Genomic DNA, 18945 nt, shown 5'->3' on the forward strand with positions numbered 1-18945 from the left:
GTTTGCGTTGGGTCGGTTGATGTGTTTTTTTTAGATAATACTATTTTTTTTTTTGTTTTCAACATTAAAACCAATTAAAAAAATTAAAACACGACATATTCTGAACAATGTTTTAAAATTCATCCAACATTACAATTTCATTTACATCCAACAATGTTTACAACTACGCATACCAAATTAAAAATGTGAACAGAAGGTAATCTTATTTTGTAAGAAATGCAAAAAGTTAAAATTTTATTATCATTTTTTAAAAGTAAATACATCTTTGAAATAAAAAGTAAAGAAGAAACTTAGCAATGGAAAAAATATGTCATTTTATAAAAGTTTCCGTTGAGATTTTATGAGTATTGGTCTAAGTGGCTTATGTTTAATTAATGTTTTTCTTATGTTGTCATTTGGTTTCATTTGGTTCGGTTGATAAAATAAAAATTACAAACCATACAATTGAGTAAAAAAATGATCCAAACCAAATGTGGTTTTTTATTGTTTTGTTGGATTGGTTCGTCAAAATATATATAATTCATGATAGTCATAATTGTTGTGGTATCAAAAATACCAATATATATCATTCATTAGAAACATTAGCGAAAATCGAAATACAAAGTAATCAATCATTAAAACGCCATACAAATTATCATACGTTGTACCATTTTCCATCCCACCCAATGCTTCAAGAGTTACTCCCAAAAAATCCCAAACTTGTGACCGGTCGATACAAACCGAAGGGGTAATTTTAGAAATTCGAGGGGCATGTTGAGCAAAAGTCAGAATTCAATCAAAAACCCAAAACTACATTTAAGAAAAGCCCAATAACAAAAAACCTACAAAACACAAATCTCATCTTCACTTTCTTACCTCTCTCTGCATTTCTAGGGTTTCATCTTTTCTCAGCGCCGCATTCTCCTTCTCTCACTCTCTCTCAACCAACAATGGCAGACCGAGGAGCTACCGGAGACAGAGCCGGATTCGGAAGAGGTTTCGGAGATCGTGGTCGAGGTGGCAGAGGCGGAGATCGTGGCCGTGGAGGTCGCCGCAGAGGCGCTGGCCGTCGTGAAGAGGAAGAAAAATGGGTCCCAGTAACAAAGCTCGGCCGTCTCGTCAAAGAAGGCAAAATCCGCAGCTTAGAACAAATCTACCTCCACTCTCTTCCCATCAAAGAACACCAAATCATCGACACCTTAGTCGGTCCCACGCTGAAAGACGAAGTGATGAAAATCATGCCGGTTCAGAAACAAACCAGAGCCGGTCAACGAACCCGGTTCAAAGCCTTTGTTGTTGTGGGTGACAACAATGGTCATGTTGGGTTAGGTGTGAAGTGTAGTAAGGAAGTTGCTACTGCAATTCGCGGTGCGATTATTCTTGCGAAATTGAGTGTGATTCCTGTGAGAAGAGGTTACTGGGGGAATAAGATTGGGAAGCCACATACTGTGCCGTGTAAGGTTACTGGAAAGTGTGGTTCTGTTACTGTTCGTATGGTTCCTGCACCGAGAGGTTCTGGTATTGTTGCTGCTAGGGTTCCTAAGAAGGTTTTGCAGTTTGCTGGAATTGATGATGTTTTTACTTCTTCAAGGGGATCTACCAAAACCCTTGGCAATTTCGTTAAGGTCTGTTTTTTTTTTTCCTTCATATTTTAATTTGTTTTTCTGTCTTTTATTTACTGTTTATGATTTTATATATGAATTGTGATAATTATTTTTGATTTATATTACATGTTATATGAAATTATTGTGTCATTCATTTATTTGATTTTTAACTCATATATATTCATATGTAAAATGTCCTGTTTTATATATTCATTTATTTGAGTTGTATAATGTGGACCTGTTTGGATAAACAACTTATCTGCAGCTTATAGCACAACATTAAATTGTTTTGTAAATGCTTATAAGCTGTTTTCATAAGCTATATTGGAGAACTTATGGAAATTAAGTTGAAAAAATCTTATGAAAACTGTCTTAAGCTGATTTCATAAGTTCTCTCAAACAGTCTTACAAAATTTATGCTAGTAGATAAACTCGAATAAACCAATCACAATAGACCCTGTATGCTAAGAAGCGCGAACACAGGCACTAGATGCAATTAATCATTTGCAAAATTTGGTGTGATTATATGTAGCTAGGTTAGTGACAGTGTTAGTTTGGATAGACGCAATTTATCTACTATCAATTTACGAGATAGATGGACATAAGTGATAGGTTAGAGGGATCCTTTAAAATAGCGAAGTCACTAATGGGTCCTCTAATCTTCCACTTGTTTTTATCTATCTATTTCCCTTGAATGGACAGTAAATAGAAGCTAGATAAATGGAGCAAATTTTAGTAGACCTAGACATGCTTTCAAATGATGTGTTGGTGCTAAATAGGTTTTATGTGTGTACAAACTTGAGTGGTCAATCTTATTGTGAGTAAAATTTAGGATGTGACGTGTGAGTATAGTAAATTGATTTGAAAATAAATGATGGCTTTATTTCAATATTTTTTTTGAAGGAGCCTGGATATTTCAATATGATTGGTTATGTATGTATATTTGTATAATATAAATCTTTAATTTGTTCATCAATGGTTATATTACCCACTTTACATTTTAAATGGATTTGCTTACTTAGTAGAAGTCAGATCATAGAATTTAACTTGAAATGGAAATGTGTTGTTTATTTTTGAATGAAAATGTTCAATTATAATCAACAGACTTGTTGGGTTTTCAAAATCTAATAATTTTATGCATGTTTTATAAGATTTCAATTGTATATTATAAACAGGGGCCCTTGGAATGATATTTTGAAATTGACTCCCTTGTGGTTAAGAACATTAAAATCTCATTTGTTTGTATAATCAAATGGTATTCTGTTTGTATTTTCCGCATATAAACTTTATTAGTTGTCATATATTGAGACAGTGCTGGATGAGTAGTTTGTGTTGGTTTGTTTCATTGGTTTATAGTTCTGGTCTTTTTTTTCCTGCAATCGAATCTATGTATGCCAGAATTTGTTACTCGTGTTTGTTCATTACTTTTGCTATAAACAGATTTATTAATGCTATTTATTTTTGCAGGCTACATTTGACTGTCTGATGAAGACTTATGGTTTCTTGACACCTGAATTCTGGAAGGAGACTCGCTTCAGTAAATCTCCATTCCAAGAGTACACTGATATGTTGGCAAAGCCCACAACAAAGGCCTTGATCTTGGAGGAGGAAAGGGCGGAAGCTTAAGTTTACCAGTTTTGCTTTTATTGGATAATGTATGTTAAGCATATTAGGAACTAATGCTTTCATTCTTTTTTGTTGCTACTGTGGTTTACTTTCTTTTTGAAGGACGTAGTATCTTTCTTTATTGCGTTTGGTTGTTTCGTCTTTTTAAGTTATATAATTGAATGAATTTTTGGCAAGTTTGAAATACCATAGTTTTCTACTTGATTTATTTGTCTGTTGCAACTGAATGGTGGATTTAAGAGAGGGGGGAATAAGTGGCTTTAGTCATTGTTCTCTTGAGATCTTTGTAGTCATGATAGTTGTCTTAGAAGTGATATGTGAATTTGAAATGATAAGGATATTCTTAAGACAGGCTAACAATTGATATAAAATTGATTGTGCGAGTTTCATACCTTAATAAGATGAGTTCATGGACAAATTTCAGAAGTAAAAGCTGTTTAGGTACGGTTTGGGTGAACTGCGTATATAATTCCATCATTGAAAATGAAAGTTACTGCGTGTAGCTAGGTATGCTTTTATGTAGCCTCTCATTGCATTGCAGTGAATTCAGAGTTAGCCAATGTTAAGCCTGAAGCTACAATTTTGTGGCAATCCAATTGAATTTATCAAATAGATGTGTAGCATCACTGTTTTTTTACTGTTTTTTTTTTTCTTTCTTTCAAACATACACTTGATTAAGTTGCAGTAGAAGTTGGCTCATGATCCAAATAAGCAGAACCAAATAAATATGTGTAGTGAAATTTAACCGGTGGGTTTGGAAGAAGCCATTGTTAGAAGCATTAGAAGGAAAAACAGTGCAGTACATAGGAAAGTGAGGTGTGGTGCAAGTTTAGTCGTTTGTGATGGAGAGTCAGAATTGGAAGAACTAGGAATGAAGCAGTGTTCGTATTTGAATTTTCTAACTTCAGGATTGTGGATGCTATCATATGAGGAGTTTTCTGTGTGGAAAAAATCGGGCATTACTATCCCTCTTAATATAAGAAAATCATATGTTGTGGAAAACTTATTAATACCCTATCTTCATTGGCTGCCACATCCCACAATTAAGGGCAAAACATGTCTAAAAATTACTTTTTGCAACTAAATGATCTCACTTAACTAATATGATGTCATGTAACTAATAGTTTAGTTTATTTGCTTATGAGAGTAACATTTCCATTACATGCCAACTAAACAAATGAAAAAAAAATTCATTTGTAACAAAGGTCAAAAAGTCGGACACCACATCAATCAAATACTTTACTCTTGCTACATTTCCCAATGTCACTTGAAATTCAAAAATTTTTCCCTCCCTTCACTTATTTCAAATCTTATACTCCTATAAGATATTGTCTTCCACATAAAATATTTTCACTCCATTCTTCTCCCACTTTTCATCATTTAGCTTTTGCCTCTTCTCAACTTCTTGTCTTCAATACCTTCAGTTCATGTTTTCTTTTGTCTACAACAAATTATAAAAACAAAAACAAAAATATACGGGAAAGTAAATGATGAGAAAACTCAGGTAAGTAAATGATCCTTTTATTTTATTTTTGTCATTTCTATTGAATTTTAGCAATACTTGCTGTTTTGAAAAAAAATATATATAACAACTAAAGTGTAAAAAAATAGTTTGAGGAAGAAAATTTACATAGTTTGAGTAAGAAAATTTTAGCACTTTATCTTTTTTATTAATCTCATTATTTATCATTGTCATCATCGTCCTCTACTTCATCTTTGTGATAGTGGAAGTGTTCTTTTTGTAGGAAAGTAAGTTGAAGAATGTTGTCATCTCTCCAACAAACATCAAAGAAATATATGGGTAAATAAATGATGAAAAAGCAACCAGAGGAGTTTGATAGAGTTTGATTATGATATGTAGTTATATCTGTATTTTAAACTTCGATTAGTTTGTAACAAGTATTGTTACTAAGAAAATCAGTATATACAAAAGGAAGAAAATAGTTCCGTTCTGGTTGAAGCACTTTTAAGAGTAGTTTAAAATGGATGGAAAACTAATTTTAAAAAATGATGAATTTTAAAGGTAACTCCTTTTGAAGATCCGATTTCAAAGAAAGACAGAGGAGAATGAGATGATGAGTAATATGCAGTTTTTTTTAAAGTCGCAGGAAGGAGACTGGTTGTGGTTGAAAGATGGTCAAGTTGTTTTTGGGTCGGAGAGATGGTTAAGAGTTCAGTTTTTGATAAAAAAAAAAATATTATTATTATTAAATAACATTTTTTTAAGAAAAAGTTGATGTGAGGCTATGATATATCAAGCGTGTACAGTTGAAAAATTGATGTATGATGATAAAAAAAATAATAAAAAAAACTGGTGATAACCTTAAAGGTGTAATATTTTATTTTATTTTTTTGGTATAAAATGAGGTGGAAAAAATCTTAAAAAAATTGTTGCAAGATGAAAGATGAAGTGGGAGATAAATCCATGCCATTACCACTGTCTTTTGATTTCTATCAGAGAAAAATCAAAGTTTAAATTTTCAGATTTATAACTCCAATGCCTCTAAAAATATTATAGCTGAAGAATAATAAATTTTTAGATTTCCTCAAAAAAAAAATTTAGATTTCCCTCAAAAAAATAAATTTATAGATTTAACAATATAAATAATTTTCGGATTTTCCTTCAAAAAGAAATAATTTTTAGATTTGAACTGGACAAGGTTTAGAATCTCAAATAAAAATCAGATCTTCAAGATTTAAGTTCACAAAGAGTGACAAATTAGCGGTAAAACAACATGACAAATTATGTAATTAAACAGGAAAAATACATAAGCATGGTTTTTTCAAAAGATTGGGGATAAATACAAAAACAGAAAATAAATAGCACATTTTCTTCATCACATTCAACTATTTCTTTGTTCCCTTTAACTAAAAAACATAGACAGTTAAACAGTAAAAGCAATCATACAATAGAGTCTAAGACTTCTTTTTTGGTGAATGTAAAAAACAAAAATACATAACAAAAACAAATAAGATGAAGTTTTCTGCATAGATCTACAAACAATTTACATATCTAAGAAAGTTGTTGTTGCTGCATGTGCAAAAGAAGAAGTCATGTGGTTTGGTGCCCAAATCATAATGAAATAGGTACAAAGGAGAGCTTACATTATAAAGGTTCCAGATCTACTGTTAGACTCCATAGATGAGATCAAAGTTGGTCGAAAATAGTTCTTATAGCGGCAGCGGTGCTACAGTGTCAACATGATGATTTTTAAAAACTAAACACATGGGAAAAAAATAAACATGATATCATCTCATGAGATTGGAAGCCAGATTTAATGGACATTAGAAGCGAGATGGTTGTGGAGACGCGGTCACAGCCCACACAGAGAGAAGGAGAGGCGGGTAGGGTTTGTTTACAGAAGAGAGAGTTCTTTGATAAGTGAAGAGGAAGAGAGAGAAAAGGAAAATCAAATGAGAAGTGTTTGTTATGTGTGGTGTGAGTTGTTGAAGGAATAAAAGAAAAAAATAAATGAAATAAAAAAAAAGGAGAATGTGGGAGAGGAGCCTCCACGCGTGACAACATTAGTGTTAATTAATTGCTTTTAATTTTTTTGGTCCACTTATTAATTGTTTTTAATGTTTTTTTTTTGACAAATTGTTTTTAATGTTATTTATTTAGATAAAACACACTATTAAGATTTAGATAAAACACACTATTAAGATTTAGATAAAGATAAAAAGATAAAAAATATAAAACACACTATAAATATTGTTATGTTTTTTTTAAGGAAATATTGTTTTTTTTTTTGAGAGAGAGGAAATATTGTTATATTGAATATTAGAAAATATGGTATAAATATTTGTCACGGATATATACTCCTTCTGTTTTAAAATAATAATCGTTTAAAATTTGTGTATCATTTTCTAAAATACCTTTAACTAATCATGGTTAATGGAGTAGTTAAATTGAATTAAATTCAATAAATGAGAGTATAATGGTGGAAAAATAATAATAAATGTTGCATAGATAGTTTAAAGTAACAATTAGTATTTTGAGACAAAAACAATATTAAAGAGACAAGTATTTTGAGACAGGAGGGTGTAAAAATACACAAATATTTGTCATCAATGCTATTTAATTTTTTAAAAATAATTATCGTACACAAGACAAATCATCAATAATATAATTTTTAAAATAACTATTATAAATGGGGCAAGTCGTCATTGATACAAATTTTAAATTAATTATTATACATAAGACAATTTGCCACTGTTGAAAGTTAAAAATATTATTATACACGAGATAAGTCATCGTGAGCTTAGCTCAGTTGGTATGAACAATGCATAATAATATGCAAGGTCGGGGGTTCGAACCCAACCACCACAAAAAAAAAAATAACTATTATATATGGGACAAATGGGACAAGTCATCACTGATATAAATTTTAAAATAAATATTATACATGAGACAAGAATAGAACTATAATAATTATTAAACATGTGGCATGTCATCAATGATATATATAAACGGGACAAGTTGCCATTGTTAAATTAAAAAAAAAAAATTATACACGGGCCAAGTCGTCATTGATACAAATTATACACATGACATGTCATTGATAAAAAAAAAATATTTTGCACGTGACAAGTTATCAACAATATAATTTTAAAAATAATTATTTTACACGGGGCAAGTCGTCAGTGATACAAATTTTAAATTATATTTTATACATAGGACAAGTTGTCACTGCTAAAAATTTAAAATCATTATTATAAACGGTCAAATTGTTATTGATACAAATTTAGAAATAATTATTATACGTAGAACAAATCATCGGTGACACAAAATTAAAAGAAATATTATACGTAGGACAAATTGTCATTGTTAAAAGTTTAAAATAATTATTATACACAAGACATATCTTTATTGTTAAAAAGTATTTTTCCAAGTTTTTTTTTTCTTGAAAGAAGTATTTTTCCAAATTGATATTTTAATTTGGCAAATATATTCTAAACTTTTATATGTTGATATTTTTTTTTTGAGAAAAATTATATAAGTAGATATCATTATTGTTTAAACTCCCATATAAAAAAACCTCGAAATTAAACAAATCATCCACACCAACGGGTACCCGTGCGGATGCACGGGTATCTTACTAGTTTTATATACAATCATAGTCACTGTTACATGACAACGTTTTCCTTTTAAGTGTTTCCAACTCATTTCATTGGATCCCTCCTCCTCTCTGTCAGTTAAAGTTCATCAGTGATGATATGTATTCTAGCAGTGTCAACCTGGCTAGTAGTGTTGATGTCATTCCAGACCCATAAGAGGGCTTTTCTTCTGCAGGATTCTTCCTTAATTTGGGTAGTTGCACTTGCACTGTATCATATTCTGCTTTGTGTAATCATGTTTTCAAGAGACAAATCTTGTTGCAGATGCCTTGTACAAGTTTTAGGAAAGTTCAATCTTGATTATACGTTCCTTCCTTTTGCATATCGTGTGTTTGATGCTGACTTGTTCGTTGTTCTTGTTATGCAGTGTTGACTACACGAATCGAATGTTATATCGTTATATCAGGTTGTTTTAAGCAAGCAATGTCATATTATCTAATCATAAATCATGTTTAATAATGAACCATATAACTCAACCTGGAATTACAATTCTGTAAGGTGACAGTAAGAAAAACTTGTTTAACATTTTTTTCACTATGACCTCCAAAAACCAAACTATAGCAGAAGCAATAAGAAGCAGTAAAAAGCAAGTTAATTCAAGATAAGTTGCTCTTGTCCCAAATATTGACTTCATAATTTAATTCTAAATATTTCCAGTGTTAGTGTAATTCAAATAATCTCTCAAAAAATAGTATATTTTCTATTGAGTAAATGGTCATTTTCTTCCCGACTCTGCACCTCGCTTTTATAAAGGTCTCTGACTCATGATTAAATACAAAGTAGTATTTGAATATGCAGTTCGTTTGGTTTCCAGCGTTAAAAAAATTTGTTCACTGATGAGGTGACGTGCATGAGGTGTCACATGGACTATAGTGAAAGTAGAAAATGGTCACTTTAGTCCCTAATTCGAAAATTAATATCCCCAAATTGAATCTCAAATCCCTAAATTCCGAATTTAATCTCCAAATCCCTAAATCTCATCTAATTTCCTCTTTTGTTCGAAATCAATTTCTTTTTTGTTGTTAATTCTCTAGATTGTACCGAATTCTAATGTTTATAAGAAATCACCACATTTTAACCCTAAATTTTAAAAAGAATAATCATTCCCTCATTCTACAGTGTAAGTGCAGTGAAGCTGATTAGTATGTTTCTTCATGCATGTTTGATATTCAATTTGGGAAAATATTGATTTTCGATTCAGGGACTAAAGTGACTATTTTCTACTTTGATTTTAGTCCATGTGACACCTCATGCACGCCGCCTCATCAGTTAACAGAAATTTTTAATGCTAGGGACTAAACTAATAACGGAAGTGCACATTCAGAGACTACTTTGTATTTAATCCCGAGTCAAAGACCTTTGTGAAAGCGAGGTGTAGAGTCAAGGACCAAAGTGATCATTTACTCATTTTCTATTAGTACAAGCGTTCAGAGTGTCCGTCTATCCGTTCTTTTTATTACGCTTAACGCATGTAAATTATTAACATTATTTTTTTGTGAAATTAGTTAGATGTTGATTAAAATTATACGTAGAAATATTTGTAATTTCAAATTGTAACCCCTAAGATCAACCTTTATATCCTTTTTTTTCTAGGAATATATTTGATAATTTCAAAATAGTTCACATACCTATTTACAAGTTATAATGAATTCAACGACCTCTTTATATGATATATCATGTCAAAGTTGATTAATAATTATGGTATCTTATATTTAAAGATTTTTTTTGTTTCAAAATGACTTACAAAGGGACACGGTGACCATATATCCCAACAAATCATGGAATCATATTACTGAATCATTTATGTTTCCATGATGTTATGTCTAAAAATACATGGTACAATCATTTATGGTACAATTATAATTGTGCAATCATTTTGATTTTCTTAATGTCTTCCATAAATTCATCAAGATTCCGATCAGAGGATCCACCAATGGCCACTGCTTCCTCCGCCATTTTCTTCCACTTGATTGCATTTTGCTTCAAATCCTCAGCTTTTTCCCCTATTGTTGCTTCTAATAAGCACTTTTTCACCTCATCTGTTGTTACAAATTTATTTTCAATCATACCATAACCCAATCTAATCCCTACACCAAAAACATCTACCAAAAACTTTGCATTTGTGACTTGATCACCCCATGCTGGAAATGTCAACATTGGAACTCCTAAACTAAGCGCTTCCATCGACGAATTCCAACCACAATGTGTTATGAAACATACCAATGAAGGATGAGCCAATACTTCTTCTTGTGGACTCCATTTCACAACTTTTCCTCTCTCATTTGTTTCCTCTAAGAACCCATTTGGCAAAACATGTTCTTTTAGCCCTACTTCCTTAGGAGGTGGTTTTAGTACCCACAAAAATGAAACATTAGAATCCAATAACCCATATGCAATTTCATTCACTTGTTCTTGTGGAAGGTACACAATAGTCCCAAAAGAAATATAAACCACAGAATCTTTTGGCTTTGTGTTTAGCCACTCTATAATATTACAATCATCACTCTTAACAAAATCTCCACGAATATTACTTGCATCTTTAATATTTGGATTTTTAAACAATGGACCAATGGATCTTATGTGGATTGAATTTTTTGAAATATAGTCAATGAAATCATGCTCTAGTTCTTCATAGGTTTCTACTAAAACACAAAACACTTTAGATAAATTCTTAAACTGTTCTAAGATGAGTGTCCCTAGAAATGGATATGGATTAAAAGGATGCAGAAAATCCGGGATTTCATTGTATTTAAGAACTTGAAAAGGTAATTGAACATCAATATAAGGTTCTTTTTCTGAAGGGAAACGTACCAGTTTGTTGAAATAGTTATAGCAAGCAGAAAAAACTGCAGTGGATTGAACCCATAATAAAACAGAAGGAATACCATGTTCATGAGCTACATCACAAACCCAAGGAACAAAAGGATTGTTTATGATACAAGAAATAGGTTTGTTTGACTCAACATGATTCTTGATCATTTGAGACAGAAAAGGTTTCCCAAAAAGTTTTAGTTGTCCTGTGTAGTCACAAAGATTTTCCCTAATAGGATCATCATCTTGTAAACCATCATCAAAGAACTCAAAAGTGAGAGAACCATCACCTATTGATGTGAGTGATTTTTCAACAATGTTGTTAACAGTTTGTATGTCTTTGCCAGCTTTCTTTGTTGTGATGAAGATGACAGAAGCACCCTTTGCAGCAAGACACTTTGCTAATCTAAGAAGAGGGTTTATGTGTCCTTGTGCTGGAAAAGAGATAAGAAGTATATGAATGGGAGCTTCTGATTCCATTTTCTTTTTCTTTGGTGGATGCTTTAGACAAGACTTTAATTTATAGGAGTGGTAGCATGGGAATATACTTTCAATTCCATTTTATGAACGATATATTAACAACAATTATTGTTGCTCTTGTGACAAAAAAATAAAAAAAAATCATTTATTGTTGCTACTTGCTCTCATTAGAAATAGAAAGTCTTCCAAAAAAAAAAAGAAATAGAAAGTTGTATGGATTTTCTCAAGATAAAATTATATGTCGGTTCCATTTTATTCATAAAGACGATTTGCTTCAATTTAATACGGTTTTTTTTAATCAATTTTTAGAAAAATGGTTATAAATGCACGATAAAATAATCCGTTTGATATAAAATATAATATATTATAAATTAATATTACGGGAAGAAAATCATTGATTATTTTTTAAACATATAACATAATAAAAAAGAATAAATTAAACTAATAAATAGTATTAAAATAATTATAAACCAACAAACAATATATTTATGCAATATAATACTAACAAAAAATATTTTAAAAAAGTATTAAAATATATGTATGTGCCTAAAAAAAATGTATGCACGTGGTTTGGTCCGTTTTGGTCCATTTACTGCTAGAAAGACAATTGAAATAAATATTTTTGACAGAGAAGGACAATGAAATTAATCATATTGGTCACCCTACCTAGTCGGTGTCCTTTACTTATCCTTGTGGACTCTATTTTACCACATTTCTTTTCCCACTTGTTTCCTCCTGCAAGAACACGTCTAGTAGGACGTGTGGTTAGTATTAAATAGTGCCTTTAAAACTGAATCAACTCGATAGAAAATCACAAATCAAACGAACACCTATAGAAATAGAAGGTGGCATTTAACATGGGACAGGATAATCACAAATCAAACGAAAACCATCTTCCCCAATTATTTTCTCTCTCCTCCATTCTCCACTCACCCACCACCACCAACATGGAGGATTTGAGTAGAAAATGAGTCATGTTTGGTTTTTCTCTGCATGAATCATAACAGTCCATTTTGTGTAATAAAATTTGCTTTCAGATTCAATCGAATTATTGTGTTCCCAAATGCTTCTTATTTCAAAAAAATGCTCCCTTAACTTCTCCGAACCCAAATTCCAAAATCTCAATTCAAAAATTGTGTCTTGAATAATTGCATCTTGGAACTGTAACAATCAGACCCCAATTTGAAACATGCAAAGGCTAAGTTAGTAGTATTAGTTTTGATTCATTCAAATCTAAAAAGTCAAAAAATGGTGGTTTTTGATATCTCAATGGTGGTTCTACATCACGGACAATAACAAGCCAGCATAAACGAATTCATAAAATTCATTACTTCTAATTCCAAATCAGGGAGAAAAATAATTAGAGAGTGGGTGTCGTGATTGTACACATACTAGTGTGTGACCCGTGCGCGTACGCACGGACAAATTTATCTTCGGACAACACAAGTTAGAACAACATACAATTGTACTACAATGCTTGACAAAGCGTGTATCGACGACTTACATTCGCATCTCAATTTTTGAATGAAGCATGTCCCAACAAATACATTAATATTAATATCAAATACTTTGATAAATATTCAAAGTAATTACTATTGAAATTAATCTTTAAGACAAAAATAACTACGGAGCTAATAAAATTCCAAAAACATATATACTATGACGTTCAACACTTTCAACAAAGGAGAATATTATATCACGAACATCAAATCTACAACACTAAGACTTTCTTACCAACGAAAACTAAAACATTCCCAGCACTTAAAACATCTTTAAAAACTTCTTCATGCATATCATTGGTAATTGAGGTCAACGACGTCCATCGTCAGCAATATTTAAAATCTTTATGATTTTGTGTTTGATGACCAACACATTCACAGGGACACAATCTTCACCAAAACTAGTACAGGGAGGAGATTGAGAATCAATAACAATGTATTCTTCTTGTACAACCCCACCATCAACAACATCATCCGAAGCTACATCCGGATTACCTATGGTCATTTGTATCCCTTCATCAAAATGATCTAAAAACCAATAACTTGTTAATCTTTGCTGACACTGCATTTTTTTACCTCTACAAAAGCAAATAGAATATGAGTTCTAGATTCATATAACACAACTTATATTCTCCATTGACTTCTTCAAACTTTGAACATAAATAATTCCTTCTGGAATTTATAATTGGATAAAAAATACTTAAAATATACATGGAAAATTTGATCAAGAACAATACCTTATTAATTTGACGACTAAGCCATTGGAGAGCATGCAAAGACACAAATAGAGAAGATTATTTTGTGATGGGTAAATTGGTAGAAAAAATATAGTAATTATTACTCAAGCCCATATTAATTTATTGAATAAATACGTGGATTTAGTTAAATTAGTATAGAACATATAATAAATTATGATAATGCATAATGACATAAATACGTAAATAAATACCCAAAGATTATTTAAAAATTTATTTCAAAACAAAGGACTTTAATGATAACAAAGACTTTAGAACCCCTCAATTATTCAAAATTTTCAAAACTAACAAAAAGTAATCATCCAGGCAAAGCCTAGTAATGGAAAAACAAACAACAAAATTACTCCTGTATAAATGTTTCCCAGTTCTTCAAAATTTAAAACAACAATAAGTAACAATATCAGGACAAGTAAGGTGATGCAAAGAAGAAAAGATTTAGACATTTTGAATGTATCGATAAATTTTAAGACGGTGATGTGAAGATTATAATTGAAGGTGTAATATATATAGAGTAGATTTTGTAAAATGGCCGTTACTATTAACGGTACAGTTACCGTTTGCGACACTATTCATGACCGTTGTTCAAACATTCAAATTATTTTAAAATTCCGTACAATTATTGTTTTATACCGTGGGTTACTTTATAATAATTAATTATCGTTGCTTACACTGATCATAACCGTTGGTTACTTCACATTTTATGAAGAAAATAAAGATTGTAATGGATTCACCTTAATATTATAAACAAAGATTAAAACCCAATTTCAAGAGTCACAAAAAGGCAATTATAAGTATTTTATTTTATCATTTGTGTTCCTTCAAAAAAAGTTTTTTAAAAAATAAAATAATGTTATAACTGATTTTATTAAAAAAAATCAAAGCATAAACCATAGAACTTCTCATTTAAGAAGTTGAAAGAGAAAATGAAACATGCCAAGATTTAAGGTTTAGTTCAATGGTACCACTTCCACCCGTTGTATAATGTTAATAATAATGTATATTTCATCTTAGATTCTTTAAAAAATAAAAAAATAAAAAAAAACTCTATTACTTTTTACAACTGACGCACATCATTGAAGATGGAGCAATCTAAGAAGATAGAATAAACATGCTAAACTTCATAACATTGAAGAAAAGAAAGAAAAAAAAAAGACACCATTCACTAACTATTAGGGTACATAGAAGTCAATTTGAAAAGTAATACAACTAATTAATAGCAAATGTAATACAGTCAAAATATGAAGCTCATTTATCTTGCTTTCATCATCCCACATCCCACCATATTGCACTTTCATCTCATAACTACTATCATATGCAATGCAATCTTGTACTGCGCAAATCATGTGCACTGTCCACTTAACAAAAACACACAAACCAACAAACCAAATTACTCACATAAAGAAAAAGTGAAAGGGATGCTTAGCAGTAAGTATTTGAGACATTTAGGTAATTATGATCTTAGCTTAAACTTAAAGTTATGACAGCCCTTGATGGTTCAAAAAAAATGTTTTTTTTTGCACTTAGATAGCTCTAGATTATTTACCGAAATGTGTACATTGTTTGAAATCAAATATTCCATGGATTTTGATAACGACAGAAAATGCCAAGAATTAGTATATTTGTCAAGAAAAAAAAATAAATAATGTGATTCATTCTTGAAACATTCATTCTTAATAGAACAGTAGTGACTATAGGTTGTTTGTGTTAACATGAATCATTTGTAAAAGTAAATACTATAGCCATGAGCCTGTAACAGGAGAAACTTCAAAATTCCAATCCCCAATATCTCTTTTCTATTGGAAACCGTGGCAGCAGTTTATAAACATAATTAGCATTTAACTCCAAGGCATATAAACCTTCTAAACCCCAAATTACCAAGCAGCCGAAGCCAACATTCATGACAGTGTTGTTCTATGTTCATACCCATAAATAAAGAAGCCAAGTCTGCCCAGAAGGGAATATTTAATATACATAAATAAATAGTTAATTCCTTTCAAAAAAGGGTAGTGTTAACTTGTGCCTTAAGGGCACAAGATATCATTTCCCTTCAAAAAAATTATTGAAGACACGATCCCTCTAAAAGAGTAAAACAAATGTTTGTTTAAATCCTAGCATAAGACTTACTCAACAACTTCTCAAAACTTTACAGGATTACAATCCTTCAAATCAACCAGTTGAGCGAATAAGTAGAGAATATTCTGGCACGTCAAATGCATCGCATCCTATAGTATTTCCACAGGTCCAACCTCATATTCTTTTGACAACTATCTAAATCCATGATAGGCTATTTTCACATACTTATGGCAACTTTATAGATCGTTAAAATCCATGTAGTGAATTTACCTTCACTGACTGCAATACAATGCAGCCTTAACAGACACTTCTGCACCAAACATTTTGGCTAAAGCCATCATTAATATTGAGATTTGTCAATGACTCAAGACTGTCAAAGTATGGATGATCAAGTGCTGTTTTGGCATATATTCTCTCAGCAGGATTGTACTTGAGCATTTTCTGCAGGTACATAAGTGCATCCAATTACAACCACAGTTCGGCGGAAAGAAAATAAGAGACACACATTATTGAACATGGTGAAAGTGAAGGTGGCATGTTGTGATTTTATTTGAAGTATTGTGCTATATACACAATCCAGTCATAATTTCCTATCACTACATGAAAGTAACCTCAGTTCAGATAACTACCGAGACTAAGATATACTACGATGTATCAATAGTGATCATCATCTTGTGAACTGACACTGATTAAGCAAGGAAAAGTAACATTGAGGTACAAAGAATTAGCAGAACACTCTTGTAACAAGAGTCATAACCATATATCACCTGATTAAAATGCAATTTTTATGGCCAAATTCTGACATCTATCACCACTTGACTGTATGCTTTCTACATCTATCACACACACCCTGCACAAATAACAGCAATAATAAAAGCATATAGTCATTGGTTCCATGATCAAAGTTGACAACACACGTATATAAAAAGGAACCAATCAGAGCAATGTGAAATCTCCAAAAGTTAGGGAGAAAAAATCAAGATGCATGTGACATGAAGATAGAATAGATGGAAGGATATAGTGAATAACATGCATTAAGGCAAGTATCTTGGTTCTAATGGGAATCTCAAGAGAATCACAATCATACATATAACTCCTTTACCTTTGTCTAATGATGCATTGAATAATTGTTAAAAAAAAAGAGTGAAATAAAAGATGTAAGAGGAGTATGAATATTAGAAATTGGAACCAAGAAAATATATCAATGTTGATGAAACCGGTCACCTAGCACTATGGTTTCTAGGCACCTGAATTGAATATAGATGATGAAATGTTCCCTGCCACTAAATGACAACATATAAGTTTGAGTCTTGAGGCTTAATTCCTATTGTGTGTAACAGTTTTGAGCCAGACTACCATAGCCCACATACAGTTCCACACCATTTCAGGATCACAATTTAATCATGATAAATTATATTGTTTTGAACTCTTGCATGTTAGTTGAAATTAGGTTTTTCTCTCCCTCTCTTTTCAAATAAATCCGATAAGCAAAGAAAAAAGAATGATAATTTATAAATTTTACCAATCTATGTATGCAGGATATGAATTGGGCTTATGGCAAAACAAATCAAAAACTAATAAGCAAGTTAATTGAAATATTCATGAATAAAAAAAAGGAATGGCATCAAACCAGGTAATTATAATGTTGATGAGGATTCACTTCTGCATTTTATCAAACACATTGTGTGCATATATGAAACTGAAAAAGAGCAACATAAGATTAAAAGATATGATTAAATTAGATTTCAAATGCACACACAATCAATATGAATAACATAAACATCAATAAGTGAATCACTAAACTATATATAGCTGATATGAAAATAAACAAAAATGCAAAATTTGAAGAGGAAGCAACAATGAAAAATAAACACAAAACATGAGAAAAAAAATGGATTTTGATACCTTTGAATTAACAAAATCATATTCTGCAATTGATTAACGGAATGAGACAAAGACGGAACTTTACCTCCTTGTTTGTGTTTGTTGCCAGTCATGAAGAAGTTTTGCAAATTCTTTTTGGAACTTTCCTACCCAATCTGTTTCAGCTTGAATAGGAGATGGGAAACACAAACAAATCAGATTTCCTACAAAAGTAGATAAAAACAATCAATCAATAAACAATAAACAAAAATCAAAACCATACCCACAACAAAGAATCAAGCGATTTCTCGACCAAGTTCACAAACAGAAAACTAAAATGCAGAGGGATGAGACGATGGAGCAAACACACACAAGGCAAGCTTATATAGTAAATGAGAACCACACATAACTGCTACTGCCAAATTAAATAAACAAGAGAAGGAACACAATTATTCAATTGGAAACCCACAAGCAAGAAATAATGCAGCTCGTGCTCACTGATCCGCCACTAAACGCGACGACCCTCTGACAAACAGTATAATTTTACCGGGAAGGAGCGATAACGGTCCACCACGACTGTAAAGTGTAAGGATGTACCCTGACACAAAAATCTCCATGGACCCGCAAGAGAAGAAATGGATTTCACGAAAACGACAACGGGAGCCTGAAATTTGGACGCGAGCGGTGGTGGGGAAACCCTTGCGAAAACATCGATCTACATGATCCTTCATAGAACAGTGAAGCCTTCCTTGTAAGATTTATTGATATTGAAGAAAAATTAGAAGAGTATGGAGGAGAGAGAAAATAATTGGGGAAGATGGTGGGGAAAAAAATTCAGTACTGATGGATTATGATAAAATTGTGTTCTTCATTTAATCAATTGGTAGAACTCAATTGACCCATGATGGGAAAGGATTATCCTTTCCCATGTTAAATGTCACCCCTATAGAAAACCACAAATCAAATCAAATTAACTCAAATTTAAAATTGTGAAAAATCATGTTTGGTTTAAATGTATTTGAACAAATTTAGTTTACGGTTTTTATTTTGTCAACCGAAAACAGAATTATACCATTAATTAATTAATTTCTCCATTTGATCTTATCCTTTTAAGTAAAAAAAATTCATCAAGTGTAC

The 18945-nt window shown here is 31.4% G+C and overlaps 2 protein-coding genes, 1 long non-coding RNA gene and 1 pseudogene across 25 annotated transcripts; 1 reads left to right on the forward strand and 3 right to left on the reverse strand.

Moving 5' to 3' along the window:
• The first annotated feature begins 853 nt into the window (after positions 1–853).
• LOC146953319 (uncharacterized) lies at positions 854–3393 on the forward strand. Its single transcript, XM_085708684.1, has 2 exons — positions 854–1604; positions 3051–3393. The coding sequence occupies exons 1-2, from the start codon at positions 930–932 to the stop codon at positions 3207–3209; spliced, it is 834 nt and encodes a 277-aa protein (XP_085564810.1). The 5' UTR covers positions 854–929; the 3' UTR covers positions 3210–3393.
• A 901-nt stretch (positions 3394–4294) lies between these two features.
• Positions 4295–6795, reverse strand: LOC146953320 (uncharacterized). Of its 2 annotated transcripts, none has more exons than XR_015009748.1 (2): positions 6315–6795; positions 4295–4627 (listed from the first exon to the last, which is right to left on the reverse strand). It is a non-coding gene; the product is annotated as an uncharacterized LOC146953320 (long non-coding RNA). The 2 variants fall into 2 exon arrangements; XR_015009746.1 differs by having other exon boundaries at positions 4295–4650.
• Positions 6796–10012: 3217 nt separating this feature from the next.
• LOC146953321 (gallate 1-beta-glucosyltransferase 84A24 pseudogene) lies at positions 10013–11665 on the reverse strand (annotated as a pseudogene). The gene has a single exon (XR_015009727.1). The product of XR_015009727.1 is annotated as a gallate 1-beta-glucosyltransferase 84A24 pseudogene (transcript).
• Positions 11666–14818: 3153 nt separating this feature from the next.
• LOC146953322 (uncharacterized) lies at positions 14819–18641 on the reverse strand. 21 transcript variants are annotated; one of them, XR_015009794.1, is made up of 6 exons: positions 18278–18625; positions 17915–18032; positions 17576–17644; positions 16713–16795; positions 15997–16386; positions 14819–15227 (listed from the first exon to the last, which is right to left on the reverse strand). XR_015009794.1 is itself a non-coding variant. In XM_085708714.1 (4 exons), exons 1-3 carry the CDS (start codon positions 18537–18539, stop codon positions 16717–16719), a joined length of 381 nt encoding a protein of 126 aa, XP_085564840.1. In that variant the 5' UTR covers positions 18540–18641; the 3' UTR covers positions 14819–15220; positions 16713–16716. The 21 variants fall into 21 exon arrangements, 3 of the variants coding, with proteins under 3 accessions (XP_085564840.1, XP_085564832.1, XP_085564857.1); XR_015009789.1 differs by having other exon boundaries at positions 14819–15220; positions 16216–16386; positions 18356–18624; XR_015009787.1 differs by having other exon boundaries at positions 14819–15220; positions 18356–18624.
• Positions 18642–18945: the final 304 nt, after the last annotated feature.

Source organism: Medicago sativa, chromosome 1 (genome assembly GCF_051527215.1).
Source record: "Medicago sativa cultivar Bolivia chromosome 1, Bolivia_mono, whole genome shotgun sequence".
Classification (NCBI taxonomy): Eukaryota; Viridiplantae; Streptophyta; class Magnoliopsida; order Fabales; family Fabaceae; genus Medicago; species Medicago sativa.

What these genes read in the sequence shown, in the direction of transcription:
- LOC146953319 (XM_085708684.1), top strand. Translation starts at nt 930, where the DNA reads ATGGCAGACCGAGGAGCTACCGGAGACAGAGCCGGATTCGGAAGAGGT. An exon ending in CCCTTGGCAATTTCGTTAAG is followed by an intron (nt 1,605 to 3,050) that starts GTCTGTTTTTTT and finishes TTATTTTTGCAG; the next exon opens with GCTACATTTGACTGTCTGAT.
- LOC146953322 (XM_085708714.1), bottom strand. Translation starts at nt 18,539, where the DNA reads ATGAAGGATCATGTAGATCGATGTTTTCGCAAGGGTTTCCCCACCACC. An exon ending in ACCGTTATCGCTCCTTCCCG is followed by an intron (nt 18,033 to 18,355) that starts GTAAAATTATAC and finishes CTACTTTTGTAG; the next exon opens with GAAATCTGATTTGTTTGTGT. An exon ending in CAACAAACACAAACAAGGAG is followed by an intron (nt 16,796 to 17,914) that starts GTAAAGTTCCGT and finishes TTATTTGTGCAG; the next exon opens with GGTGTGTGTGATAGATGTAG.